Source organism: Lutra lutra, chromosome 3 (assembly GCF_902655055.1).
Source record: "Lutra lutra chromosome 3, mLutLut1.2, whole genome shotgun sequence".
Classification (NCBI taxonomy): domain Eukaryota; kingdom Metazoa; phylum Chordata; class Mammalia; order Carnivora; family Mustelidae; genus Lutra; species Lutra lutra.
In genome coordinates this window covers 167,288,065-167,315,982 of record NC_062280.1, presented here as the reverse complement: position 1 = coordinate 167,315,982, position 27,918 = coordinate 167,288,065, and the positions used below count along the sequence as shown (strand labels likewise).

Genomic DNA, 27,918 nt, shown 5'->3' with positions numbered 1-27,918 from the left:
CCGTATCACCTTTTAATAAAAGTATATAGAGACATTCCTGACCCTACCCCATCCTGACCTTCCTGTTATAAGAAAGACCTTCTTCGTCTTTTAAGGAGCAGGGAAGATCCTAAAGATATTTTTAAAACTCAGATCAGGTTGAGTGAGCCTTTTCAGAGAGTCACTCAATCCAGAATTCTCAATTTAAAGTATTTGCCATGAAATATCATATGTATTTATTACTGAGTGGGCTCTTAGAATTTTAAATGGGGTCCTATGAGGAGAATAAGTGGTTATTCTAAAGCCCAAATATTCCCTCACCACCCATCCCAATTGACAATGTGCATTATGTATCCCAATTCAGTAAGTTAACATAATCAGGAAGCCTGCGGAAGGCTCAGGTGACCCCTTACACCAGGGGTCAGTAAACTTTCCGCAAAGGGCCAGATAGTAAATTTCTAGGCACCGCAGGCCACGCGGTCTCTGTTGCAGGGCTGGGTTCTGCCCTCGGTACATGACAGCCTGAAACAGTATGGAGACTCCTGTTCCAACAAAAACTTATTTATGGATGCTGAAATTTGAATTTCATGTAATTTTCACATGCTGTGAAATAGCCCTCTTGATTTTTTTTCCCCCAACCACGTACCAAGTATAAAAACCACTCTAAGCTCAAAGATTGCACAAAAAGCAGGCCACAGACTAGATTTAGCCCCGAAGAGCCACTCTCTGCTGTAGATTTTCAAGTAGAAAGGACATAAGTGTCATTATTAAACAGCCAAAATGGAAGGAAAAGTTATACTATTATAATTGTGAGGAAGAAATTAGAGAATATTAAGTGCCTACTCCCGGTGTTCAAGGAAATTCCGAGAACGCCTGAGACAATAAACTGTCCCCATGGTGGGCCATTCGAAACTCTACCATCCTTCCTGAGAGGACACTGGAGGCTCTCGTCCCCTCCTGGCCTCTACTTACTTTCCAGGCTTATCCCACCTATGGGTCCCCTTCCTCTCTATCCAGAATGGCAAAGGGAGTCATACATATATGACACTTTGAGCATCCATCCTTCAATTAAGAAAACCCACTATTCTTTTCCTTTCCAAACCTTACACTCTGGACTGGTTCCAGTCTGGAGAGGACTGGGAGATGCCTGTTAGTGACAGAGGCCACCAGCTGAGCACAGTGTCCCAAAGATGGATGTTTTTTTGAAGTCATGATTTATGTCAAGCTCAGCTTGTTAGAACCCATGCTCCTGATGTGAATTCACAAACACACAGGGAGGACATGTAAATAAAAGCATGGTAACAGTTGCCATTAATATACTATGTAGGAGACCCTCAATCTTTTTCAGTTAGGGCTTCTGATTTCTGTTTGTTTGTTTTAATTTCTGATCAACTTGGTCAGTAGACACCTGCGAATAAAGATTTTTGTCTCTGTAGGGCATCTAGAATGAGTCAACGGTTGAGGTTTTAGGTTATTGCACTGAGTAGGCTTCTCCTTGAAAGGAGCCCTTCCAGAGTTACCTGGAGCTTTCTGAGGCCCACAGTTAGTGCATCAATATTTCTAGATTTAACTGGTCTGTGCTATTCACTCCCTTCTGAAAGGGTCACTTGATCCTAAAAAGACCCGTATAGATAGCATTTACTTCAGGGCTGAATGAAAGTTGTTGAGTTCAGTTCAGACTGGTTCTCCCATGTAGGCATCACTTGTCCGCTCATTTATAGGGTTCAGTGGTTCTGTGTGTGTGTGTGTGTGTGTGTGTGTGTATGTGTGTGTGTGTGAGTTTCACTAATTCATACAAGCATTTGTTTGATACTTACTCTAGACTCCAAGGATATTGAAATGGTAGAGGCACTGACCTCCATGTATTCAGAAACGGGTGGAGGAGAAAGGCATCTGAATAAAACTTTTATGATACGTTGCAATACATGATATAAGTAAGAAATGAATGATTTGGGAATACCTGAGAAAGTAGAAATAACTTTGAGGGTGTGACAAAGTTTACGTGGGAAAAAACTATGCATTCCACTGCGGCACAGTGAAAAGCACTGGATTTGGAGCCAAGTACATTTTTTTCTTCTGACACTGGCAAGTTACCTTACTACATTGAGCCTCAGTTTTCTCATCTGTAAAGTGGAGTTAAAAATACTCACCCTCCAGCTCTATGCATAGGAATCTGCAAAAAGTTCCCTTTCCTATCTTAGGCCCTTTTCACCAAAGACTGTGTGTGGCCAGGATGCCTGTTGTTGACTATTTGATGGGAGGAACAGGAGAGATCACTTTTTGTGGGGTTGCATGGGGACAGGTCATCCATTCTGAATGAGAGCCAGGGGAAAAAAAAAAAAAAAAAAAACCACACCTGGGTCAACCATTGTCTCTCTCCCCCTGGGAGTTCATTTGGACAATGGATAGTGTATCTTTTCCCAGCAAAGCCTTTGCATATTTTACTGTCCTTACAAGTTGACTGAAGGACCCGGTCAAATTACATACTTCTTCAGACGGCTTTTCACCATGAGTTTCAACACTGAAACCAACTTGATGATTCTTCAGGGCTCACCCTAATTAAATCACTGAAAAGAGTATTTAAACTTTACACTTGTAAGCTATCTAGGATTCTTTTCCAATAGACAAGCAAAAACTAGATGTTTATGAGTGACATGTGCTTCATTCATACCTAATTTCTGGGGAGCCGCGGAATGCTTTTACCTTTCGACGAGATTTTGTGCCTATTCCCCATGACCGATAAATGGACATTGTGTCCTAAAATAGCCTTAAACCGTCTAAGTGATGCCCATTTGGGGAGGGGTATTGAAACCAAATGTAATTAATGACCCTGTATAGTTCTTCGTGAGTGTCAGCATTAGAGCCAAATCAGCCTAGGCAGAGAGCTAAAAAGCCTTTTTAGTCAAGCGGTTGTGGTTATATCCCGTAGCGATCAGTCTGGCCCTTTGGATGCTTTGACCGTAAAGTACCATCCCGTCACTGAGGAGGCAAGTGTTCATGAACTAACTGGCCAGATGTCACCACAGGAGGGAGGAGATGGAACGTGCTCCCTGCCCCCACCTGACTGACCTCCTCCACCCCTCCCCACTCCGCTGGCAGGGTGCAGAGGCTTCCCGACCAAAGATGACCACACGGAAACCCCACGGAGAGGGACAGTGTCCCCACACAGAGTGCTGGCTTGGTTCTTGGGGGCAAGTGACGGAGCACCCAAAGCGTGTGTCCCTTTTTCTTCCAGGAGAGAAACCCTACAAGTGTACCTGGGAAGGCTGCACCTGGAAGTTCGCTCGCTCCGACGAGCTGACAAGGCATTACCGCAAACACACGGGCGTGAAGCCGTTCAAGTGCGCGGACTGTGATCGCAGCTTCTCCCGGTCAGACCACCTGGCCCTGCACCGCCGGCGGCACATGCTGGTGTGAGGAGTGCTTCCCGTCCAGCTGAGCGTAAGAGCTGGGTCTCTTAGCGGCACCCCATTCAGCAGGGCTGAATCCCCTCCACAGTGTTAACGCAAAAGGGCGTCACCATCCCACGATGTCTGAAACCAGAGCAGGAACAAGAAGGAACCCTTCTCCTTTCGGTCTGAAGGTAACCCCCATCGCGACTGCACGAGAAACGTCTTCACGCTGGCCTGGGAGATCCGTGACACAATCGCTGAGGAGACAGGCACTGTTTCCCCGTGCCCTGTACTCTGCCGTTTCAGGATGTTTGTAGCTTGTACGTTTTCTGAGCTGTCAGACGTTTTGTTATCGATCCCTTAAAGGTCACCTATCACCAGCCGATGGCTAGAGCGGGACCTTTCAGATTGGGATTCTTCTCCCGCACCCCCCCCCCCCACCCTGCCCCCTTCTTTTTACTGAAATTTTAGTTCCTGTCTCAGTAAGCTAGAGCACACATCCAGTCTGTTTCCAGCAAGCAGCATGAAAGTAGAGAAGAAGCAGCCTGTTGGAGAGTTCCATGACCTGAAAAGAAAGGGGCACTCAGGCGGCCCTTGGCAATAGCGCCACCCGCCACTTGTCATTAGGCCATGCCCTGAAGAGAAACCGACATTGAATCTTTCATTTGTTTGTCGTTGATTGTTTCTGTTTTGTTTCGATTCCGTTCTGTTCATCTGTTGGAGCAGAGGGGCAGCGACATTTCAGGTGGAGCGTAGTGCCAGCGTCTGCCCTGGCGTGGACCGGCACCGAGGTGTTCTGTAGTTGAATAGGAAGAGCCTGTCTAAAAAAAAAAAAAAAAAACAAAACTACTGCCCCACTTCAAATCGCAGTGTCCTGTCACCTAGGCATCATCTCTTCCTGCCCCTAGTATTTGATTACAAGGAATCGGGGGAAGAAAAAAAAAAAAAAAACTTTCTTAGACACACTGGCACCAAGGTAAGAGGTGGGGCTGCTCGGGCAAAGTCAGTGAACATGAAAAATCAGACAGAGATGGGATAAAGCGCCTCTTGAGGAGAAAAGCAATAATGAATAAAAGGACTTTCCTACAATAACTTCACTGAGGACTCACGTTACCACAATTTTCATACTTACTAAAGGGATTGTAAAAAACACCCCAGTGGTTTAGCGGTCTTGGTTACAGGGACAGCACTGAGGTAATCTTTCTGCTGATTTTGTTGTCCTGCTTGGTCAAGTACCACAATTAAAGATTATGCTCCCCTTTTCTTGTTTGAAAACAGTTATTTGGTGAACAGAAAGGCCAAGGAGGCATAGCAGGGAATTAACCCTTGGGTTAAGGGGTCAGTCCTCCTTGGAACCGAGTCAGTGGAAAGGGAGTGCTCCCCGAGGAAAGCCTAACATGGTGCTAGTTTCCTCACTTGGAGAGCCAAGGCTAAGTGACTCTCCATTAGGTTCTTCTATACAGATTTCATTTTCTAAACTGTATCAGACCCCAGGGGTTCTGCGTTGACACAGACAGGGATGTTGAACCCACTCATTCCGTGCTGAGGGTGAGGGGAGATGACAGTCCCGTCAACCCCCTAAAATAATGAGCCTTTCTTGCAACTAGTGGAGTATACAGTAAACAAAGCAATACATCACCAACAAGCATTCTTTCAGAAAAATTATCATATTTTTTTTTCCCCACTAAAAGCTGTTCTTCTTTCAGCTTTACGTGGCTAAGGGGCTTGGTGACTTTTTCTGTTATTGTTGTTGTCGTTGTTGTTAAGATTTTTTATAGCTTAGATATAAAAGTTTGCCAGCATAGACCTTTGCAATGTATTTTAATTACAAACACTTGATTTGGGGAATTGCACAAATTAACCTCACAATATTCCTAGCTCATTTTTAAATGTTTGAACATTCTGAAATAATTTCTGGTAGCAGAACTGTCCTTTTTAGGATCATCCCCTAATTCAGAGAATCTTATTCTGACGAAGCAAGGAACGATAAAACGTTGAAACAAAGACAATTCGTGTTGGATGGTATTAAAAGGAATTGTTTTAAATGTTCAAGCAACAGCATAATGATGTTCAGGTCAAATTCTATCTTCAAAACTATGTGCTCTGCATTTTCTGCCAGGCCTGAAAAACTCATCAGGCAATTTCCCTCGAACAAGGGCTTCGAGTCTATTGATAAATAACTTCTTTTGCTACAACATCTATTACCCACCAAGCACTGTTTTTTTGTGTGTGGTTTTTTTGTTTTGTTTTTGTTTTTTTTGGCTTTTTGTTTTGGGGGGGGTTTGTTTTGTTTTGTTTGGTTTGGTTTTTTGGTTTTTTGTTTTTTTACCAACTGGAAAGTTTTTTTTCTGTACTGTATACAATTCCTACTTCTTATTGCCTGTGACCATTTTGGGTAGAAAAGGGTCTCTTGCTGCATTCTAGCACTGGTTCCTGGTCATTGGCAAAGTACATGGAGAGTGGCCAACATAGCCGAGCCGCCCTCCCTTTTCCTGGTCCTGGAACCTGGCTGGCAGTCAGTAGGTGAATCGCCTAGCAGCGGTGTAGACTTGACTCCGTTCTGCCTGCTCTCAGAGGATGGGCCGATCTCTTCTCTGCACAGAGATGTCTTGAGAGTGTCACAGGTAGAAACGGTTTTTTAGAATTCATAGAACTGACAGGCAGTGGGAGTTTCCTGAGCGACAGCTTGATTTAAATTTAGCACAGAACTAAATGGGCTGCTCCTCTCCGATCACATAGGAAAGGTTCAGGGAAGTAACCTTTTTCTCCTCACCCTCTGAGAGTGGAAATCAGACTGAGATGGTAAGTTAACCGCTAAAACTGTCAGTGTTCCGCCATCTCCCAACCCCCCTCTGCCCCCTTGACATGCTCGATAATTCTAAAGAGGGATCCAAGCACAAACAGTGAGTGAGTGAGTTGCTGATCTCACCCCAGGACTGAAACTTCCCTGGGGCTCGTACTGGAACATAACAAATTCTCCCTGGTGAGTTTTCTACTAATGTTTCCCCTCGGAAAGGAAAGCGGTTGGGGAGAGAAGGAATTGGGTTTTCAGGTAGGAGTATCTTCAGGCATGGAGAAGCCTCCTCATTTCATCTGTGTTCATTCTAGCCTCTTTTAGAAAAGCACAGTAGTAGATGATGAACACCAGAAAAGGCACAGAATCCACAGGACTTGTCCATCCCCAAACTAGAAGCATTCTTTGGTTTTAACTCTGGAGCTGTTCAGTTCGCAGTTGGACGTGTGCGCGTGTTTGAGAACTTCTCCACAGACTGCCATGGTGGCTTGAGAAGCTGCAGTAGGCCTGGAGGTCTCTGTGCGTTGTAGAGACGGAGTTCAAGGCAATTAACGTTCTTTGAAAAGTTACAGGTTACCCTGAGGTTCTAACAGATTCCCTCCCCGTATTCTGACCTTAAGTTGTTAGGAAGCAGCCTCACACTTCCCCATCGGCCTCCGGCCCCATCCTGTCAGTTATGTGTGGACTCCGGGAAGCCTGCTTGATAGCTTGTCTTAAGTTCTATTAAGACGTTTAGACTAAACTTCCTAATGGCTTTCCCATAAGGAGTATCCTACTGCCTGCCGTCCCTTCGACAAAACACTATAGGACATTTATTTTCAAAAGCAGTGGAGCAACAGTAATACAAACTGCATTTTTAAAAAGAGCACTTTTTATTCACTTGAGAGTTTAAGTGGAAAATAGGAAGAGGATCGTGAGGGGTAAAGAACTTATAAGATGCTACAGTGTTTACAAATGCCAGTTCTAGGTGATTAGAAAGGCCATTCTCCTTGTGGTTGAAATTTGGAATAGCTTATACAAAGATTGTGTTCCCTTTTATACACCTTTTTTTTTTTTAACTTCAAATTTTGCCACTTGTGTTTTAAACGTAAATATAATTCTGCACTTTGAAATCAGTTCATTCGAACGGTGACATGTATATGGATAAAGATGCAGTATTCCTTATTCTGTACTTTATTTATTATACGTACCAAAGCTGCCATTGAATAAATCTGGTGAGGTGAGGCCTTCAGATATACTAACTAATCGCCTTTGTCCTGTTGTTATGACTGCTTAGAAATGTGGCCACGATGTTGTTATAAAGGTGTCCTCACACAGCGAGGACGGACAGAGTTTCAGCAGTGTTCAGAATGCCAGCACCCACGACACGCTGAGTTTTCACATAAGGGACTGAGCGGGAGAGAATTCCCATGGATCACATTAGGCCTGGGAAGCCTTAATACTCATAGTCCATAGCCCAGCCTCCGCTTCTGCTCTGCACTCACGCCTGTACATGGAGGAAGTGAATGTATTCTCTAACTTCATTGCCCAGATCTCTTCCTTCAGTTTTTCCGAGGTAGGGCATCTCATTAAAACTAGTCTTTCAATTTGATTTGGTTTCATCTAGGAAAGGGGTTTGGTAAGTCACGTCTTCCGTATACGTTTCTGCTTGTCCCCACACTGCGTTCCACTTACCCGTACAGGCACCCCCAACACACACACGCCAGCATACACAGCAGCCAGTGGGCCAGCAAATATCAACAAAGAATTTTTTTAAAAGAATGAATTTGTAATAGTCCATGCTGTCTAGAGATGTAAGTTATTTACCTTATTAGGGAATCAGCTTATGATGCTATATATGACTTTGCCTGCATTTTGTAGTTAAGAGGTGTACATATAAATTTAAAAATGCTATATTTTCACAGCTTCATTATAGAGTAATGTCTGTTTAGCAACCCATGTCCATTGGTACTTTATGCTGAATACTGTGCAGTTGCAATAGAAATTCAGATTTTCGTAAGAAAATGAAATAGGAGGATACTGCATCTTTAAAAAAAAAATAGAGTGAAAATATTTTGCTGTATTCGTAAACATATGTGATAGTGGAAAAGTATTTTCAAACTCGCAAATTTTACAGAGGTTGTAAATAGTTTGATGAAGTATGTTGGGAAAAAAAAAAGAGCTTCTAGTTTTCATCACAATAAAAAAAAAGAAACTTGTTCAGATATGCCTTGTATATCTTACAATTAGCAATATTGCCATGGGAACTCTGTTCTCCTTTGGCAGAGCACATTCCTTGTGCTCTGACAAAATGGAGTGGCCACTCGTCTCCATTTAGCCAGGATGGTTTAAAACACAATGAAGTCATTTTAAGTTGCAAACAACTGATTCCAAATTCAAAATGTCTTTGCCTGGAAAGGGGAAATAGCTGCATCAGATTTTACTTGTGCTAAAGAGAAGCTTCTAGCAATTGTTCTCTTTTCTCCATTATCTTCCTCCTCAATGAACTAGTTCTTCACAGACTAAGCCACCCAGGCTCCCCTTTCGAACTAGTTCTTGACGAGAACGGAAAACAACAAAACAACGGTGAGGTGTTTATTCTTGTTTAATTGCAGAGGGAATGAAGAGTTTGAAGAGTAGCTACATGTTGACAAGATGAAGAGCTATGGTTATGGCCACATGTTAAATGAATCTACACTGGCAATAGGAATAAGCTAATGCCCATTTTCAGAAATGAATTAAAAGCTAAAAGTGCCTGTCAATAGACATTATGACCAATGAGATATTCCTATACTTTTACACAGCAATAATTCTTCATTACACTGGGTCTTTCCTCCCACTTGGGAAACACACACACACACACACACACACACACACACACACAGACTAAATATATGCACATAGTAAACTGAATATGTTCACATAATCACAAAAATTCTTTTGTGATTTTTAAATATTCCTAATCTTGTTTATGTTAGTATTTCTTAATTTAATCTTACTTACAGAACGTAAGAATGCAAATCTGAATGTTAAGGTTCTCTTCAACATACATTCTGGCATATGGCAATTATAATTGTCAGATAAAAACTTCACGGATTTGCCCCAAACGTGCAAAACACTGTGCGTGGCTCAAAAAAGCATTGCTCGGTTAACAAAAGCCCGATTTATTTAGAGCAAAACACTAGAGAGATTTGTTTGTTCTACTTTGTTTTGTCCACTAATATCAAAGGCACAGATTCATCTTTACATTTCTTCATTTCCTTTTTCCCTAATATTTGCTGTTATCATACAAGAACCATTTTGGAATGAATAGTCACACCATAATTTCTCTCCTAAAAAGTCTACTGAAGACTGCTGACACTCGGTCAGCCTAGCTTTAACCAAGATTTGGAGTTGGTCCGGGAAATTACCAGAGTTCCGTTCAGAACTTCCCGACTTTTTCCTATAATTATTTTACTTCTAGACGTGGAGTCATGAATAGAAATATACAATGCGATTATATGAATAGACAAGAACCCTGGAAATTGTCCAGCCTTAACATCTCAGAGCACAAATCCACCCAAACAAGCTATTGAGGGCTATCAGTCAAATTACATTCTTTCAGAGCCAAACATTCGGTAAAAGCAATTTTTAAAAGTCTAACTGTGATTAAACACTCAGGCTTTAGACAGTGAAGACCACCCCGATAGGTAGTGATCTACGTACCTCTCCAGAACCAGACCACAGATCTAGGAAATTATCAACCGTTTCCTCCTCTGAGTTTCAGAAAGAATGAAAAGGAGAAGGAAATGTGTCAGGACAGGGTGTCAAAGAACGAATGAAATGTCAAAGGAAAGGGGCTGGGTTCTTTAATCTCCCCAAAGTCAGGTCTTCTGATTGGGCTGTTTTCCGCAAGGTGTCCAGAAGTGCCAAGTGAGAAGGTCCAAATTTCAGCAAACCATGCAAACAATAGCTCTTCTTTCTTAAAGGCTTATTCTACACCAAGCATTCACCTAGACCACTTTTGGACACACTAACCCATAGACAGATCTATATTTCATGGTTGGGAAATGGAAGCACAGAGAGAGTTGGCTGAGTCGCCGGCAAACACAGACACCGTGAACAGCAGAGTGGGAAAGTGAAGCCACGTACCTCTGGCTCTGTGGCCGGGATTCTTCCCCCTGCACCACACTGCACATGCCTTCCCAGCAGCCATGTTGTCCTGTTTTTCACTGAAATTGTTTTATGGCCAGGTAGTCCTATTTTCCAAGTACAAGGCAGCGCATGACAGGACAGTGGTAGGTAAGATTTGAAATCGGTCCTTTCCTGGAAAGTCATGCATGAAGGATCATTGTAAACAAACAGCAATGACCAGTCTCCCTGAACCTGTCACTTTCCTCCCAAATGTTTGGCCTAGAGATCCCAAATCATGAACACTCTCCCCTAGTGGGTGGCATGTTGGCCATAGTGGGTCTTCTCCATTCTCCATATTTCTCTGTAGGCATAGTAAAAACCTGTCCACTTGCAGACCTTCTAGAATCTGCTCAAATTGCATTTGAAGTCTTCACCTCCCTCGAAGGCATAGTTACTGACAGAACCCACTCTTGGTGGCTGTTTTTGGGGTGGCAATCACAACCATTTAGATGCTGAGCAATGAGAGAGAACGGAGAATGCCTTTTCCGATTTCTCACCTGACAGTACCACCTCAGAATGTTTTAAATAGTCTTAGGGATAATTTGTTTATAGTATTGTTGTTAGTTTAATTGAATTTTGTGTAAGAAGCTGTCCAACATCAGAGGAGTCAACCCCCACCGCTTTTCGGTGTTACAAGCTCCCTGACACTATTGATTCATGGAAATACTAATGGGCTTAGAAAACATCAAGAGAATGTCATTTCTCATGGTGTTTGTTTCTTCTGAAAATGAATCTCCTGAATTATGATCTTTCTCCCTGCTCCTTGGCTGAGGGAAGAGATAAAACCTGTATAAACAAATTCCCTTCTATGCTGAGAGCAAGTGTTCTGTGTGCACGAGCCGCCGCAGGAAGGGGCTCTCTTCCCCATTAATTGGGTTTCACAAGCAACAGTTTCTCAACAACCAAACCACAACTTGAAGTGAGTTGAAAGAGATGGATAGTGGCAATGGTCACATCAGGACTTTGTTTTTCTTTCTGGGTTTCATCTCTAGAAATTGTAAATGTTTGAGACCACAGAGTCTGCCTTTTGTGCAAAGCAAGAACCAGGGACTGGGTGAACACAATCTTGCTTTTTCCAAAGTGGGCCCACCAAGACTTTCACAGAGATTCATTTTTGGGGAGAAATGAGGGTGAAGAGGAGGATAGGATTTGGGTCAAATTCTAGTCCAAGTGCTCAAGTATTCAAAAAGGAAGACATTTTAGGGACACACTAACATCTTCCCTTTGCTAATTTCAGGCTCCAAAGATACGGCATAAAACATTACAAAGAAATGCTTTTGCCCTACTTGTGTTTCTAGTTTTCCCATTGCAGGATTTTGTAATTACGTCAGACAGCAACATATATTTTGTTCCTCAAATTTCATTACGTTGGATGGGTATTGTTGAACTGGGGCACTGGTGCCTATATTCAAGGCTCTTTCCTATCAACTTGTCTGTCTGCAATTTGTTGTGTTTAAAAATCCATTTTTTAAAAAATCACCATCTCCCCCCAACCCCCGCCCATGGAATGGTGGCTGTATTGTTTCGTCCGTGTCTATGTGGGACACATTGCATCATTGGCAAACCAACTCTCTGTGGATGCGAGATCACTACTTCCAAAACCAGCTTGAAAACATCATCTTATGTATTATGTCATCCTACATCATAATGCAATTATGTGTATCATAACATGCTCATTTAAAAACAAAAAAAGAAACCAGCAGATTCGTGTTTGTCCATTGAAGAATGTACTCAGAACTTTCTGTGTTGTGAAACGATGAGAACAGACCACCTTCAAGATACCCACCTGCCACTTAAAATGACTTAGTTATAATTAGTAGTAGTCTAGACGCTGCTCTTGGCGTGGGGGGTCAGTTCAGACGTCACGTTCTTCTGAATAAATCTCTCACTCATATTTGAAAAAAAAAAATAGATGGGAATAAAGAAAAATAGCATCTTTGGCCAAATCAAGCAGGTATCTTTTTTTCCTTTTCCTTGACACTTCGCTCATTATACATGATGACTGGATCACAAGATCCATCTGTGGAAAAATACAAAAACGTCCTTTAGTTTACAAAACAGTTATTCTAGGCTCAAAAGCCTCTGAACAGCAAATTGAATAGATGTGCTGTGTCTCATTCACTTAACAGATGTAATTTCACGAAAGACTCTTGGGTCTCTGACCCCAGAGAGTTAGAATGCCCACAGGAGGTCCTACACATTAAAGGACACCACCACTCCCCCGTCAGTGATGCTGGCAAGCAAAGGTGTTCATTTCTTAGATCTTCATTTGGTTTTCTGTTCAGAGTTTTAATTGCAAATGAATTTATTTCTCCAGCTTATCTAAAGATCTAATTTCCCAATAGTTTCCTCTGCATTTATATACTCTGTAGTGTTTAGGCAACCCCTGTTATAAGTTTATTAATATTATGTAAGTGTTGTTCTTGTATTTATGTATAGTGTATGTATTGTAAATATACTCAGAGCTTTTTTCCTTTTACTGTAAAATGGTGATTTTCTTTTTTTTTTCCTTTTTTTCTTTTTTCTTTTTTTTTTTTTTTTTTTTGCCCTATGATGATGTAAAGGGAGACCCTCCTAATGAGATTCTCTCAGAGGATGATTATTCCAGTCTATTCTCAGAGATTTAAATGAACAAGTGTTATCGTTTTTAATGGTGTCTCAGACATATTCTGTTGGTGCATTGCTTTTCTGTATTCAACTTTCCTATGAATTGAGCTGTGAACCGAAATAGAGTTTAAACCTTAACTGTATGCATTTGTATAATTATCTGAATGAAGGCATGAAGGTTAAATAAAGCATTTTGTATGGAACAAAACTCCCTAATTATTACTAAGGCTGACTCAGACACTTTGGAAATCATAGTTATTAACCATTCTAATTAAACCTTTGTTATGAAAAGTTTTACCACTTGTGTATAGTGATTTGAAGCACAGAATGAGATATAGCGTGTACCCAAAAATGAACAGGGTTGTTTTTTTTTCCCCTCATAACAAAGAGCGCCTAAAGAAGGATTCCTAACTTAATATTTTACTGAATATAAAACTAAAAAGTGGACCAGAAATATGAAGTGTTATGAAAAAGTTAACACCTTTCGGAACCGAAAATGGAATCTCTATAATTGAATGAATTATTTTTTTCAGATTTTTTGTATCATCTCTGTACAGAATGATCCATCTAGCACATGCCAAAGCTAATTTCGGTATATTTTTAAGAAAACTGGATTATGAGGCTTTGAAAATAAGACCATTAATGAGTAGAAAATCTTTTGAATAATTGCTAAAATAAGCACTTGAAGAATCTATGTAAGTATCTTCCTGCATGGTGTCTTTCCATTGAAGATCTACAAGAAAAATCCATTCCACAATGAGAATGCTAGTCAATACTACTAACAATTATACAGAAAGGTGATAGATGATAGTTAAAATAGTGATAATAAAACAAAACTTCATAGATGCTGGGCAGTATTCTAAGCATTATATTTGTTCCTTTTTATTCATTATGAAAGTTCTGAGTTAGGTTCTGTTATTTCTTAATTTTTACAGAAAAAAAAGTGAGGCACTGAGTTTAGGCAATTGCCCCAGTCAGTCTGGTTGCAGGACTGGTGTCCTTAGCCACTAAGGGGCTATGGGTTGCAGGGCTGGAGACAGGGTGGAAAGTTGGGAGCAGGGGCCGAGGTGGGAGAGAGAGAGTTAAGAGCATTCAATATCGTAGAAGCATTCAACAAATACCTTTGATTATATATGTACATACAAATATAAAAAAAATGAACAAAATACTATCCTTCATCTCAGACTCCACAAACCAGAGTGTAATATAATAACTCGTAAAAATCAGAGACTGAAATCATTTGGGGCTCACTTTATTACTGACAGAAATCCATTTCCAAATGAACTTAGAGTTCTATAAAGTCACTCTGTTCCACTCAAAGACACTGTGGAGAGAGCCACGGGGGAGTGCGTCCCACCCCATCCCCATCCAAACATGCTTCTTTGGTATCAGGATGGAGATTCTGTGCCCTGTTGCTCCGACTTTCCCAAAGCTGGCTGTTCTGAGCGCTCTGAAGGGGTGTCCCCCAGTCAGAACTTTCTTGATACTTCCATGGTGATCACAATCCCAACTCAGCAAAAGAAATCACTCACTAAAAGATTATAAGGTTTTTTTGAAAATTGAGGCAATAAACCATAAGTGCATTTTTGCTAAATTATTTGTGAAGGTTTTAGCTACGCCATGTTAGAAATACTCCATTAAGGCAGAGCCCAATAAATTAGAGAGGTCTCTCTTGTTCTACACTGTGGTGAATGAAGCATGGTAGTAACTTGTAAGGCTGAACCTAATTCATTCAATTACTTCATTTTGGGTATGACTTTGTAACAAAACAGTGAGTTCGACGTTAAATTTATGTCTTCGACCTGATTTTCCAAAAGTCCGCTTTAGGCCAGCTGACAGTCAAACCAGTTCCCTAGTTACGTTTTTTGTTTGTTTTTTCAGTTCATCCCAGGAAACTTTATCATAAGGATAGACCAATGAGACAAATCTCATGGAAGAAATCACATGATACTATTTGACTCTCAAGGTAACCTCTTTGTTAATATTTCTTCTCTTGAGTGATTCCTGGATACTTCCACAATAGGTGGGATTAAATGGGTGCTAGATAATTCTGTATCTTCCTCAGTCCTCTCCCTTACTCTGGGTGTTCCATCAAAGCTAGGATTTCTAGTCCAAGTCTTGATGATTTCATTGTTTCTTACTCTCTGCAGTATAACGACTACAAAACAACAGCATGAAGTGGTTAAAAGTACAGAAATGGCAATGTGCTTAGGACTGAATACCTTGGGGCTTTACCAAAGAAGAAAAAATATATCAGTGCTAGAACAAAATCATGCTCCCTAAAAAATGATTTTAGTCCCAGGTGGCCACTGATGGTTTTCATACCATATGGTGTATTGTCTTCCCACCAAAGTTGCACGGTTTCTTTCTACACAATGAATTCCTTGTACTTTGTCTGACTGCTGTCTGGATTTAATATATTTCTCTCCCAACAGTGTAATAAGTGTAATTTACATCACTTCCTGTTTAGTCTAAATTCACCAATGAACGCCTACACAGCTCATACACTTGAGTGATTATCTATTTCTGAAATAAATCGCATTTTCCCTGTACGGGAACATCTTTTACACGATCTTTTTCTTTTACAGTTTTGCTGTGTTAAATTCCTGTGCACCCGTGTGCGTGCGTGTGTGTGTGTGTGTGTGTGTGTGTGTGTGTGAGTGAGAAAGAGAGAGAGAGAAAGAAACTGTTTTATGAGCCCATGATGACATCAGCAACATTAGACTCCAGCAGGTATGCTAGAAACAGGTTCACTCAGGAATGTTCGAAAATTGCTTAAACATATGGATAGCCATCATGATGCCCCCTTTTGTTATAGCTACAGTTCATGTGAATATATTGGAATCCATTACCCTGGAGAGGATTGCAAGTCTGTGCCATGAGCTACTGTGATATCCATGTCCCTTGGAGCTTTCAGACCATACCAAAGACTCGGGTCAGTTCCAGCATCTGGAGAGTGGCCTTGCTGCTGCCCCAGACTTCTCTGAACTCTTAAGCTTGATCATAGCCCAGGTTGGGAGGTAAATGCGGTCCTGAGGGTTAACGTGGTTGATCATCCTCACGGCCCTTTAAGCTGACATTAATGTGGCTGATACATTCTGTGGCTGATCTAGGGTCTCTGGAGCCTACTTCACCTCTCGTTGCTGATCTGGGGCCATTGATTTGTAATATGTTTGACGTGAATTCACACAGTCACTCGGGCAATGATCGTTGGTTCCTTGGTAATATATATAACAACATTCTGTAGCTAAAGCGAACATTGAAGTTAGAGTCAATATATCTACAATAGGGGGAGTGGCTGGGAAATTTCATGGTTTATTTGTTCAGACATACATGCATGACACATCAATGTTATGTTTACTAGGAACAATTTTTACATGCATAAAATAAGGAAAAGCACATGTTTGAGTTATTAGTCTGTGTAGGTATTATACTAATTAAGATATAAAATTTGTACCTAAGACGTAATCTCTAACCACAAGTAGGTTACATCCTACTAGGGTAGATAAATACACTAGGGTAGAAAATATAAATGAGGGGTGCCTGGGTGGTTCAGTTGGTTAAGTGTCTGCCTTCTGCTTAGGTCATGATCTCAGGGTCCTGGGATCCAGCTCCCCATTAGGCTCCCTGCTCCCTCTCCTGCTACACCTACTTGTGGTCTCTCTCTCTCTGCATCAAATAAATAAGTAAAATCTTTAAAAAGAAAGAAGGAGGGTGAAGGAAGGAAGGGAAGGGAAAGAAAGTGAAGAGAAAGGAAAAGAAAAAGGAAAAAGGAAGGGAAAGGGAAGGGGAAGGGAAAGGAAAAGGGACGGAAGGGAAGGGAAATGGATTAGCACCACGAACACTGGCTACGGTGTCCTGGAAGTCTAGATGTAGACAGAATCTTTTCCATAACACAGGCAATCAGCTGGGCCTCCATGTTCCCTGAGATCTATATAGCATGTGGATGCTCCAGTCCCTAATTCCATACCCAAGCCCTCCCCAAGATTTCTGTGAACTTTGAGGGTATATGCAGCACTGGGAGGAAAGGAGGCAAGGCTGCTTGCATTATCACAGTCAACTCCAACTCTTGGTTTTGGGATCATTTTAAGGTCTGTCCTGTCAGCCCCTTCCTTGATTTACTATACAAATGTACACACATACAAACACAAGCATGTGTAAATTGTGTAGTTATGGTTTGCCATTGAAATGTTGTGTCCCACTACTGACAACTGAATTCATTTAATGGGTCAAGATGAACATTTTCCAAAATTAAGCAAAGAATGAAATGGGATGGTGTAGGATAAGATGGAATGGAATGGAATGGAATGGAATGGAATGGAATGGAATGGAATGGAATGGAATGGAATGGAATGGAGGAGAAGAAAGAGCAGAGAAGATGAAGAGTAGTTTTTGTTTTTGTTATGTACACATGGGCATGAGAGTGAGGAGGCCCAATGTAAAAAGTAAAGTTTGAAAGTCTCTAGTTGACTGGTCTATCTCTATCCTTTTGTCCTGCCTAACATCTCCCAGGACAAATCCCGGTGTGTTCATTTCTCACACTGAGCAGTGTATCCATTGTGATGATTAATTTTATTTGTCAGGTTTGCTGGGCTATGGTGCTCAGATATTTGGTCAAACATTATTTGGGTTGTTTCCATGAAGGTGTTTTGTTTTTTTTTTAATAGATTAAACATTTAAATGGTGGGCTTTCAATAAAGCAGATTACCCTCCATAATGTAGATGGGCCTCTTTCAATCAGGTGAGGGGCTTAATAGAACAAAAACTAACTGCCCCTAAGAAAGAAGGAATTTTCCCAGTAGACATCTTTGGATTTGAACTGCAACCCTTCCCTGAGCCACTAAATCCCTAGCTTGGTAGCCCACCCATCATATTTTGGACTTACCATGCCTCTGCAATTGTGTGAGCCAAATCCTTAAAACAAATTTGTCTACAGATAGAGATATAGAGGTTAGAGATATAGAGATACACACTCCCCCACCACCCTGCTGGTTTTGGTTCTCAAGAGAAGCCTGACCAATGCTTCCTTCTATTTGATTGCTCAGGCTAGTTCTCATCTCCCCGACCTTACCTTTTCTCCTATAGGACCAACCCAAATATTTTGCCAAATAAAGATAGTTCCTTCCTCATGAAAATTCTGTGGCCAGTTACAGCTTGAAATGGAAATGGGAAGGTCATTTCGTGAGGGATGGAACTCGTATCAGATGCTATGTTTGGCTGTAGTATTTCAACTGACTTAAATTAATTGATTTCCATAACTGGAAGACCAAAGTTACCGTAATCTTTTGAGCCTTAGTTTATCCCTGAAACTCTTGTCATCCTTGCTCCTTTTGGCAGCTTCTACCTCAGGCTGGCTGTGAGATGGTTGCAAAAGTCCCAGGCCTCCTACCCATGTACAAGCATAACAGAGGAAAAGAAAGACTTGCTCCCAGAAGCAGCAACAGGAAGGAAAATCTGTAGTAAACCTCTCTTCCTATTTCATTGGTCCAAATTCTGAAATAAGCACAGCCCTGAGCCGGTCTTTGGCAAAGGAACACTTAAATAAGGCTAGTTCCCTTGTGCCACAGGTTGGGGTCAACTTCTCTTGAGGCTCATGAGCTTCATAGGGGAATAAAATGGGTTCAATGTGACTTGTGGTTTTTAGTCAGTTGTTTGTTTTGAAAATTTAAAAACCTACAGTAAAGCTCAAAAATACAATGGTGAACATCCGTATACCCATCGGCTAGAGTCAGCTAGCGCACTGTCTATACACATTTTTTAACTGTTTAGGTGCAAATTGTGGATGTCTTTTAGACTTCTCCCCTGAATATTTCCACGCCTATCCCTTAACCAGGATATCTTCCCATCCGAGTTGTAAAAATATCTCAATAATGTCCTCTACAGATTTTTAGTTTTGAGGATCCAGATCCAGTCAAGGGAAGGATCACATGATCACTAGCCTTCCCCACCTTCTCCTCCTTTTCCTCTATTCTTTTTGTTTTTCTTTATTATTGTTTTTGTTTGTTTAGTTTTTTGCTTATTTGTTTTGATGGCAGTCTTTCATGACTTTGACAGTTTCAAAGAATCTAGGCCAGTTGTTTTGACTGTGTCCTTCCATTTAGATTTGTATCCTTATGATTAGATTCAGATTAAAAATTTGTTAGCGGGAACACGAACAGGTAATGTAGACTGAGTGCATTGCGTAGAAGGGATATGGAGCAGGTTTCTCTCATGGTTGACAGTGTGAAATATGTTCGCCATTACAAAACTTTACTACTACTACTTCCATGTGGGTTTCATTATATCCTTGAGGTTTTTTTTTTGGCCCTTGAGGTTGACTTTGCGTCCTTAAAAGAGACTCTGCAGAAGTTACTTCATTTTTATTTTTTTTAATTTTTAAAGTTTTTTTTTTAATTTAAAATTTAAAATTTTTAAAGTTAATATATAATTATTAATGTAAAGATTCCAAAGCTTAGTTCTTCCTTAACCTTTCCCTTCAACATCCTGATAATATTTTTGTATTTATAAATCTAGCAAATGTAACACTTGTTGTAAGGTGATCAAAGCAATTAGATTCCTTTGAACATGAAAAACTGAATTTGTAAATTTAATATATATACTTTTTCTTTTATGAACTTTAATGGATGAACAATAAGCCATTCCCAAGAACTAAATATTTTCATTAATCTATTAAACTTTAGATATGATTCTTAAATTCTCTAAATGTTCTGACTTTGCATATAAATTTTATTATAAGATTTCAACTTAAAATTTAAAAAATTTAATCCATTGCTTAAATTTCATGTTTTTAATTAGATTCATAAGGTTAGCTTCTAGCAGGACATACTCTGTTATACTCTTAGTTGCTGTAAGTGTCAAATATGCACAAATTTCTTTTTGTTTTTAAAGATTTTATTTATTTGAGAGAGAGAGTGAGAGAACGATCATGAGCAGGGAAGGAAGGGTAGAGAAAGAAGCAGACTCCTCACTGAGCACGCAGCCTGATGCGGGACTCAATCCCAGGACCCTGGGATCATGACCTGAGCCAAAGGCAGACACTTAACCGACTGAGCCACCCAGGCGCCCCTAGGCACAAATTTCTTACACAAAAATATTAACACCATGATTATGGTTCTCAAATATTTCTATACTTAATCATAAACTGTCTTGGGGTTAAAAGGAAACAATTAGAACATTTCAAATAATTTGGGGATTATCTTCTCAGATCATTGAATTTGCCTGAGACTAGAGATCTCTTTTGAGATATGGATATAGTATTAACATGGATGGAAAAACCTATTGGGTTATAAACATGGAGTCCTATTTATAATGTAGAATAAGAAATCTGTAACTTAGCAAGAGTACTTGGGTGGTTATGTACTTCACATCCCCAAGCTAAATTTTTTTATTAGCTAATTTTTCCATATTCCCAGCGAAGTCTGTACATACCCACATATACACATGTATACTCCCAATGCAATTCTACTTGATTGAATTTGCATTTATTTGGGTCTTTATACACTTGATTACACCCATATACTCCTAAAGACTTTGGAATAGGATGGATTTTTTTTTTCTTATAATCATTCCTATCAAGTAGGGTTATAACTCTCACCAATATTAAAGCGACCATGTGAACACACAGATCTAAGACAGTGATTCTTTTTTTTTTTTTAAAGATTTTATTTATTTATTTGACAGAGAGAAATCACAAGTAGGCAGAGAAGCAGGCAGAGAGAAAGAGGAGGAAGCAGGCTCCCTGCTGAGCAGAAAGCCCAATGTGGGGCTCGAACCCAGGACCTGGGATCATGAGCTGAGCTGAAGGCAGCGGCTTAACCCACTGAGCCACCCAGGCACCCCTAAGACAGTGATTCTTAATAGGGGCACAATTTGCACCACCGAGTGACATTCATCAATGACTGGAGACATTTCTGATTGTCACGACTGGGATGAGTGGCGCTACTGGCCCGTGAATAGAATCCCAGGATGCTACTTAACATGCAGCAATGCTCAGGACAGTCCCCCATAAAAAAGGATTCTTTTGTCCAAACTGCCAGGAGTGCTGAGGTTGACAAACTCTGGTCTAAGTTCATGTCAAAGTCATTAGGTTCCCAGGAGCAACCAACATTATTCACTCTAACCTGCAGAAATGGCAGTGGGAGCCATGAACAAAGAACTGAACAGATGGACAGTATTGGGGAGATGGTGGACCCCTGCACTGTGTGTTCCAGCAATAGTCAGACCTCTACTAGAATGGACCTACATTCCTATCTCGAACTTTCATGCCTGCATACATGTCACCCTAGCCTAGAACGTTGTTTTCTGTGTGTCTATTTAGTGAATTCTAATGTATTCATTACTTCCCCTATATAATCTCGGAATCTATTACCTATCCGGCTAGGAAGTGACAAACATTTCCTCTTGTGCCTTAAACATACATCAAATATTACACTTATAATTCTGTAAATACCTGTTACATATCTTCTTTTTAGCTACATTGTAAGCTGTTTGAGAGCAGAAGTTGTGTTTTCTTTGTCTTAAATCCATAAAGTCTGGCACAACCTGCTACTCAATATATATTTGACGGCTACATAAATAATCCAATTTATAGATAGGACTTTAACAAGGAGAATAGAAACAATGAATTGGAAGGGTACTTTTGAACTAGATCACAGAGGACCATAAAGACTAAATTCTGAAATTTGGTCTTTATTATTTAGGGAATAGAGAGTGAGTGATATTTTTACTTCTGAAGATGAATGTTCTGGTAAATTTTTTGGAAAATTAAGTCATATTTTAAATGCACTCTCTTACACACACATAAATATATTTGATTTTCTTAAAGAAAGAGCATAATAATATAACTAATTACTTCAAATTATTCACATCAAAATTAACATCAGTAGGAGACTTAGCAAAAGTATTCCATAATCTTTCACTGCAACTTCCTGATATGTATTGTTATGATAAAATATGAATTTTTAAAAAATAGAAAATGGATTTTTATCAACATATTAAAGCACTTTATGGGTAGAGAATACTGTAAAAAGTTCACAAATTATTAAAATTACCGGGGCCGGGGGGGCACCTGGGTGGCTCAGTGGGTTAAGCTTCTGCCTTCGGCTCAGGTCATGATCTGAGGGTCCTGGGATCGAGCCCTGCATCAGTCTCTCTGCTCAGCAGAGAGCTTGCTTTCCCCTCTCTCTCCACCTGCCTCTCTGCCTACTTGTGATCTCTCTCTCTCTGTCAAATAAATTTTTAAAAAATAAATAAAATAAAATTACAGGGTGCAAATTTACCTGAGTTTCTGCTGAGACTCTCTCCTAGTGCCCACACTTGTTAGCATTCGATTTTCTTTTCACTATTTCAATCCACACAGTCTTGTGACAGTAAAAAGTCTTAAAAAAAAAAAAAGATTTTATTTATTTATTTGTCAGAGAGAGAGGGAGCACAAGCAGGCAGAGTGGCAGGCAGAGACAGAGGGAAAAGCAGACTCCCTGCTGAGCAAGGAGCCCGATGTGGGACTCAATCCCAGGACCCTGGGATCATGACCCAAGCCGAAGGCAGCTGCTTAACCAACTGAGCCACTGAGGCGTCCCAAAAATATCTTTTTATTTCTGTTACTTTAATACTTCTGCATCTTTCCAAAGAAAATCTTCAAGACAATTCACATGTGGAAAGCCCTAAATTGATGCTATACCTGATATATGAGTCTTTATTTACAAATAGCTTTCAGAGCACCTGGCTGGCTCAGTTGGTGGGACGTGTGACTCTTAATCTTGGGGTAGTGAGCTCGAGCCCCACACTGGGTGTGAGATGACTTAAAAATAAAATCGTTTTAAAAATGGTTTTCCTTCGATTATTTGCTTATGAGTGGTTTTAAAAACATATTATATAATAAAGAATTTTAAAACTCAGAATGACAGCTGGTATACAAAATTCACTGCAATCACAAAATAGTTTTCTTCAAGTAAAAAAAAAAATGTGTTGACTATAGCTCTTGCTGAGTGGGTAGAATTGTAGATGAGAAGCTCAATTTTCTAGTCAGAAATGTTGATTTCCCTCAAGTCATAGCATCACAGGGCTGGGGAGCTTGCCCCTGTGGTAGAAAGAGCCTCTGGAGCAAGAAGGCATGAGCCTACACAGTACTTCCTCACAGACGAGGCAAGTGAAAACAGGCCACTTCCTCACATCATTAATTGTTGTTTTCTTTCTTCTTCCAATATTTCATGTATTTTATTCTAGAATTGTCATTTCCTGTTTTTTGTGAAGGTTTCTGTAATATTGGACTCATTCAGCCCAGATGGGGCCTGAAAAATTTTGCATTTCCTTTTTAAAAATTCATCTTCTACATTGATGTGGCTGCCTTTATTCACATCAAATCAAAATAATAGTCCCTTTTTTACGATGTGTAACTGTGATATATTTATTTACCAATATGTCGGCTGCATCGCATGAGGTATTTAATTAGCTTTTGTTCATGTGCAATGAAATGCTAATCATGGGCTAGTTATTTTCCACTATGACCCTGGAGAGCTGCTACTTCGATGGTTTCTTTGCCTTTATCTGGGGACTGTGCCTTGTGAAATGCTTGTCATCCTCGCAGGGGAGACAGGTGGCATTTTCTGTGGATCTCTAATTGGTAGAAAGGTATGCCTCTCTATTAAAACCTTAAGACATTAAAGATAACAAAGGAAACCTTTTGACTTCTTTTCATTGGCGTTCTGTGTATATAAAGACTATCACTGGACAGAGAGCAGTAATAAAGTCCAGAAGCAGATAAAAGCACAAATAGTGAAACCAAGGTATTTGTAAAGCTCGATGAACCTGTTAACCCGAAGTTGGAGTTTGATCTTTACCTATGGTCAAGTCTCAAGGTTAACTGCTCCATAAAGCTTCATGAGGCACTGGTGTTTCTATCTCTTCGCTTCCTTATCAACTACAGGGCTCTCCCGTCGTATTTCTTCTAGTCTTACTTCTTTTGAATGTATTATCGATGAGAGATTCCTCTACCTTAGATTTAAGATAACGCCACCGGCCTGTTGGCATCAATTGACAAATTGGACGTTTGATATCAGTGTAAAGAACATTGTGAGTGACCTAGTCAGTTGCTGATAATGGCGTAGTCATGGCATTTTTGGTTTCATGATGAGAGAGGGAAAAAAACAAAACAAAACAAAACCCAACTGTCTACCAAACTTGGAAATGGATTTTCTCCATTTGTGCCGAAGGCAATAGGTAGACAGTTGTAACTGTGCATGCTTTAACGATAGAGGTTAAAAAAGAAACTTTTGATGAAATACATTGGTAGAGTCTTAGTCTTGGTTACAGAAGGTTGAAGATGTTCAAGATGTCAACTCAGTGAAAGAGGATTTGCTTTAAGGCCAGGAAAAGCTGTTTTTAGATATTGTTTAGTCCGTTTACCAGCAGAATGAGGCATATAAGTGGCTTGCCTCAGGAGACACGTCTTTACACCGAGGGTAGGGACACCACCCTCCTTCCCTTGCAAGCTATACACAGGAGAACATAGGCAAAACATATAGGGCAACTTCCTAAAGTTGGCCTTCAGGAAGGGGTTTGTTGTTATTCCTGGCCCCTCAACTCCATAGAGGGAAAGGATTTCTACTTTACTCCGCAGGAGAGAAATTTCAGGAGGATTAGCTCCTGCCTTTCTCTACCCGTCCATGTTTCCTCCCCAGAGGAGCAGGAGTCACTTGTGTGTTTTGTGAACTCCAGTGAGTGAGCACAGTCCCTCTGTCTCAGAAGACCCTGCCCATAGGGCTCCCAGGTTCTCAATCCCATCTAAAGCAGGGACCCTTTTATCTTCATCCTAGCCTTACGTGGAGTTTGGGGCCATCTCCCTGCCATCTCCAGGAAGGGAAAAGTGGTATTTTTCCTTTTTAAGTGTGGGTTTTAAAAGCGAGAGCAAAGAAGATCATGATTACTAAGTATGAACTTACACAGATTAGTAGCTGCTTTGCTGGGGCTCAGCTAGAAATACCCTTGCCATCCCACCTCCCCTGTAAATGTGTTCCATATCTGGGAACGTAGTGCTTGAAATTTCACATTAGACCTCACTTATTTGCCTAAGGCTTCTTATCACTTACTCAATATGCCAGGAAGGGCAAAAGTGGTAGCCTTATCAACAGTCACACCTTCGTATGAAGGAGTCTATGAATGTATTTAGAAGAGCAGGTTTGAGTCAAGAGGAAGAATGAAAATGGTACGACACTGTGGTCATGTGACTGTGCTCTCCCTGTGATGGTGGTGGTTGTGGTAGCTCATGGTACTTGGGAGTTACAGAAGTGGCAAGAGGTAAAGGGAAAAGTGTACAAAGGTTTGTGAAGGAGAGATAAGAGTCCTGGAAAATAATCTTTACCTTGTTTATGGTTTTTCTCAGGGAAATTCGGTCTGAAGAAGGAAAGGATATGTTACTCAACTGTGTACTTCCTGTTGAGTAAGAAGAATTGTCAAAATACACATTCGTGCACTAGCGTCCACACAATCTAATGCCCGAGTGGATTACTCCACGAAATACCTGCAAGGAAAATGTTCAGAAAAGAAGTTCCCTACAAATTGCTTTATTCAAGGTATATCTCTTATTTGAGGGTTCTGGGCAAATCAAACCTATTTTGATACTAGTTTTCACTACTCAGTCCATTATTCAATTGCAGACTGTGACCAAATGCCTTTTTTTTTTTTTTTTTCTTTTTTAAAACTAATGGGAAAGAGACTGGAAACACAAAAGCATAGGTTTGGAGAATTGTAGAGTGCTTTTTTTTTTTTTTCCTGTGACCTTCTGTTCTTTTCTCTAAAAGAATTGAGTATCTCTCTCAGGGGTGTGGTCGAGAACAGGTCAAGGCAGCAAAAAGATTAATAAATTTTTTTTTAATTTGCTAATGCCTTGCCAAGAATATTGACATTAGAAATATTGCATCACAAAACAGATTTTAGATTATATATTTTATCTATTTGTCTATCCCATACATATATTTATTCTTATATTTGAAGAGTAAATTCATATTCATTAATTTATAAATAAATTCACTCAATGTCCTTCTTAACTTTCTCAACCATTCTGTGTCTGTCATTTGGGAGACAAAATTTTTGTTTCCATCTTTAAAAAAGAATTTCTGTGTGATAATATTAACGATCTGAAATTTAATGCTGTAAACATTCCGTGGAAAGTGGTGATTGTTTTTAGATATGTAAAACCCACATTTACTCAGCATACAAATTCCAGTCCTCCCAAATGTCTCTTCTCTGTATTAATCAGACTGCTAGGCTATATCTAAAGGCAAGTTCCCTCTATTTTCTGTCCAGTTTCCTTCAGGACAATAGTCTTTTTCAGCTTTTATTCTCTATAAGGACTTTACCCAGAACCTTAAGCACAGAACCCACTTGGAAGCAATGGTTAACATTTCTCGGGCATTTATCACATGCTGAGCTCTGCTTGGGGCTTTGCATGACTGTTATTTTTATCTGGCCAACAATCTTGCTCCCCATATTATCCCATTTTATAGATAAGGCAACCGACATTCACAAAATTTAACAAATTTGTCCAAGGTCGCAGGACTAGTAGACAGAGCTAGAACTCAAAGTCTTGTCTAGATCCCATGTGCTGATGAACTCTCTACTGCAGGTGTTGAGTGGTACAATGAATACACAAAACACATGTGCCCACATTTTTTTTTTTTTTTTCAAAAGAAACAAAGCATATTCACCGTAGAGAGGAATGCTCAAGATCCGACCAGGCAGATAGACCCAAGCTTGGTGACAAACCTGAGGCTTACTAGCTGTGGGAGTCTTAGGCAAATAAATTGGGCTTGCTGGTCCTCGGGTTCTTTATCTGTAAAGTGAGGAAAATGCGTATGAACAGCTTCATAGGATGTTAGGTAGTTTAATAAAATATGAGAACTGAAGTTTGGCGTTCTGCTCCTTTTCTCCTCATTTCACTCCCTTTGACCCTCTACATCCATGCCAAGGTCCTCACTTCTCTGTGGCTCTAATAAAAGTAGAGGGCACCATCGGGGTCTTGCTTTTTTGTTGTTGTCACTTACCTAACTGAGATAGCTGCTTTTTTATTTGCAATGCAAGAAGCCAATTTTTGTTTCAAGACAATGGAGTTTAAAAAAAAAAATGTTGAAATACGTTGGTCCACGCTTGCCAAAACTTGCCATCCCTCTCTTGCTTTAGATGAGTTTCTGATTTTTTCCAGTGACCTTTTTATTCAACATAGGAGTGAATAAGCCCTGGACTTTCCCAGATTAAAAATACACATAAACCTGGAAGCTGCCGCCACAAAATATCGCTGTGTAAACATGATAAAATGCAGAAGTAGATCATTTACATTCAATGAGTAACAAGGTATTTGCAGGAATTCGCCGTCCTTGACCAGCTCAATTCTGTTCATACAGCTCACGCTTTCACTTTATTGATGCCTATAAGTGAACGTGTCTTGTCTCAATGTACCCTCGGTCAGCGTTTGGCACACAAAGGGCTCTATTTTATAGCTGAGGGCTACAACTCGACCTCCGGGAAACTCCACAGCTCCTTTCCTCTCGCACAGGTTGGTGTCCGCTGTGGAGGCTGACATCCTGAGACTTCCGATTAGAAGCAGTAATTTGTTGCTTGTGAGCCAGTTATCCGCAAACCAGCCCTCCCATCCTTCTGTCCCTTCCAGCCATCTTTTGGGGATTCTCACCATTCTGCAAGGCACCTATTGTTCTAGAGAAAGAAGTGGAACTAGCATCTATGAGAGCGTAGGTTTGTGAGAAAGGCGGAGGTGGAGTAGGTGGGAGATAGTTTCTGGTTTTGTTCCTTGATAATCAGGAGTTAAACACAAAATGCAGAGAACCCAAGGAGACCAAGCTGATATTTTGAGGATAATGTGATCAACAAAGACACCAAAACACAACGAAGATGTTGGCACCAAGCTCTACTCACGAGTCTAAACAGAATTTAGAAATACTCTATTAACTCTTACTTCCACACATGGAGCACTTACTAGGTACA

General features: G+C 40.4%; 1 protein-coding gene across 6 annotated transcripts in view; it reads left to right on the top strand.

Moving 5' to 3' along the window:
- The window catches only part of KLF12 (KLF transcription factor 12), a 431,680-nt gene extending 427,464 nt beyond the window's left edge, over positions 1-4,216 (top strand). For all 6 annotated transcript variants that reach the window (XM_047720132.1, XM_047720133.1, XM_047720130.1 and 3 more), the window contains one exon: positions 3,215-4,216. In XM_047720132.1, coding sequence (XP_047576088.1) covers positions 3,215-3,396 — 182 coding nt within the window. In that variant the 3' untranslated portion in view covers positions 3,397-4,216. The remainder of the gene's footprint in view (positions 1-3,214) is intronic.
- Positions 4,217-27,918: the final 23,702 nt, after the last annotated feature.